The 2500-nt window shown below is 48.8% G+C and overlaps 1 protein-coding gene across 3 annotated transcripts in view; it reads left to right on the top strand.

The window, feature by feature from the left end:
* LOC123515765 (calpain-A-like) overlaps nt 1–2500 on the top strand; it is a 13314-nt gene that overhangs the window by 2269 nt on the left and 8545 nt on the right. For 2 of the 3 annotated variants that reach the window (XM_045274635.1, XM_045274628.1), the window contains exons 3-5: nt 53–223; nt 880–1011; nt 1608–1801. In XM_045274635.1, coding sequence (XP_045130570.1) covers nt 53–223; nt 880–1011; nt 1608–1801 — 497 coding nt within the window. The remainder of the gene's footprint in view (nt 1–52; nt 224–879; nt 1012–1607; nt 1802–2500) is intronic. The other variant, XM_045274634.1, reaches the window with a different exon arrangement.

Here is a 2500-nt window from a genome sequence, read left to right as displayed (position 1 = left end):
TCAAGACGCACCCTCTTTTCCCTGCCAAACATGCCCCTCTCTTACCCCCAAGACGCTCCCTACCTTCACCTTGCCACGCCCGCAGGAGGCCGAGGCGGTGGAAAACCTGAGGAACAGCCTGGCCCCGGAGGAACTGTTCACCGATGACTCCTTCCCGGCGGACCCTTCATCTCTCTTCCTGTCGGGACGCGCGGACGCAGATGTGGTGTGGCAGCGACCCCATGTCAGTATCTCACACACACACACACACACACACACACACACACACACACACACACACACACACAAAGATGTATTGAGACGTGGAACTGTTTGAATGAAGAAGTAGTGTCTGCAACGAGTGTGCATACTTTTAAAGTAAGATTGGATAAGTGTAGATATGGAGACGGGGCCACACGAGCATAAAGCCCAGGCCCTGTTAAACTACAATTAGGTAAATACACACACACACACACACACACACACACACACACACACACACACACACACACACACACACACACACACACACCTGTTTTTCTTTAAGACGGATAGAGAAAAATTATAGGGATGAAAATTAATGAGGGAGTATATGTGAGTAAGGAAGGAAGGAAGGAAGGAGCGGGAAAGAATAAGAGGTGCAGAATACTTAAGCAATCTTGTGAGTGTACTGTACATTACACACACACACACAAACACACTTTCACAATATCAGGAGTGTGTTAATTCACTTATTTCATACACCACGATACCAATACACTTGAATAATGCACTCTTTTATCTCTCTCTCTCTCTCTCTCTCTCTCTCTCTCTCTCTCTCTCTCTCTCTCTCTCTCTCTCTCTCTCTCTCTCTCTATCCTTCTCTCCTTCTCTCCTTCTCTCCCTTTCCCTCACCGTCAGGAGCTGGTGGACTCTCCCTACTTGTTCGTGGACGGTGCCAGTAGGAGGGATGTGGTGCAGGGCGCGCTGGGAGACTGTTGGTTCCTGTCCTCGTGTGCCGCGGTGGCCAGAAAACCCAAACTGATAGAGAGGGTGAGTGGTGAAGGTGGTGGTGGTGGTGAGAGAAAGATTTGAGAGGTTTTGTTTTATTGAGAGAGAGAAGAGAAGTGGTGGTGGTGGCGGTGGAGGAGAGAAAAGAATAGTAGTAGCATTAGTAGTAATACTAGTAGAAGTAGTAGTAGTAGTAGTAGTAGTAGTGACTGTAATGTAATTGTGTTTATCAATAGTTCAGGAATGTGTGTGTGTGTGTGTGTGTGTGTGTGTGTGTGTGTGTGTGTGTGTAATGTACACTCACAAGATTACATAAGTGTCCTACCTCTTTTTCTTCCTTCCTTCCTTCTTTCCTTTTTTCCTTCCTTCCTCACTTGCATATACTCCCTCATCCATTTTCATTCCTTTAATCTCTAGCTCTCGTGAAAGATAATGTGTGTGTGTGTGTGTGTGCGCGCGCGTGCGTGCGTGCGTGCGTGCGTGCATGCGTGCGGCGCGTGTGCGTATACGTGTATGAAAAGGGGATGAAGAGTCGAGTAAACACCACCACACCACACTCACCACCCATAGAAACATCAATTAATAAGTAAACACACTCACCACCACCACCACCACCACCACCACCATCTCTCCTCCAGGTGGTGCCCCCGGACCAGGCGCTGGACGGGGAGGGGTACACGGGGCTGGTGGTGTGTCGGCTGTGGCGTTTCGGGGCGTGGGTGTTGGTGGTGGTGGACGACAGACTGCCCACCAAGAATGACATGCTCATCTTTGCACGCAGCACTCACCCGCAGGAGTTCTGGGTGGCGCTGCTGGAGAAGGCCTATGCAAAGTGAGTGTTTCTGGGTGTTGCTGGGTGTTTGAGGGTGTTTTTGTGGGTTGTAATGGTGTTTTTAGGGTGTTGGTGGGTGTTGCTGCTGTTACTGGGTGTTTTGAGGATGTTACTGGGTGTTTTGAAGGGTGTTGGTGGGTGTTGATCGGTGTTGGTGGGTGTTTGAGGGTGTTGTGGGTGTGTTCGTGGGTTGTAATGATGTTTTGAGGGTGTTGCTAGGTTTGGTGGGTGTTGCTGCTGTTAATGGGGTGTTTTTAAGATGTTCGTGGGTGTTTTGAGGATGTTGGTGGTATTGGAGGGTGTTTTGAGGTGTTGTGGGCATGTTTATGGGTTGTAATGGTGTTTTGAGGGTGTTGGTGGGTGTTGCTGTTGTTAATGGGTGTTTTGAGGGTGTTGGTAGCTGGTGGAGGGTGTTTGAGGGTGTTGTGGTTGTGTTTGTGTGTTGTAATGGTGTTTTGAGGGTTGTAATGGTGTTAATTGGTGTTTTGAAGGTGTTGCTGGGTGTTCATGGATGTTGTAGGGTGTTTTGAGGGTATTGCTGGCCGTTGGTGGGTGTTTTGATGGTGTTGCTGGATGTTGCTGGGCGTTTGAAGGTATTGAGTGTTTTGAGGATGTTGACGGGTGTTCCTGGATGTTAGAGTGGTGTTTTGAGGGAGTTTGTGAGTATGCTTGGGTGTTGTAATGGTGTTTTGAGGGTTG

This window comes from Portunus trituberculatus, chromosome 5 (assembly GCF_017591435.1).
Source record: "Portunus trituberculatus isolate SZX2019 chromosome 5, ASM1759143v1, whole genome shotgun sequence".
NCBI classification, from domain to species: Eukaryota; Metazoa; Arthropoda; class Malacostraca; order Decapoda; family Portunidae; genus Portunus; species Portunus trituberculatus.
Note: the sequence above shows the minus strand (reverse complement) of the source record. Positions and strands in the feature narration are given on the sequence as shown.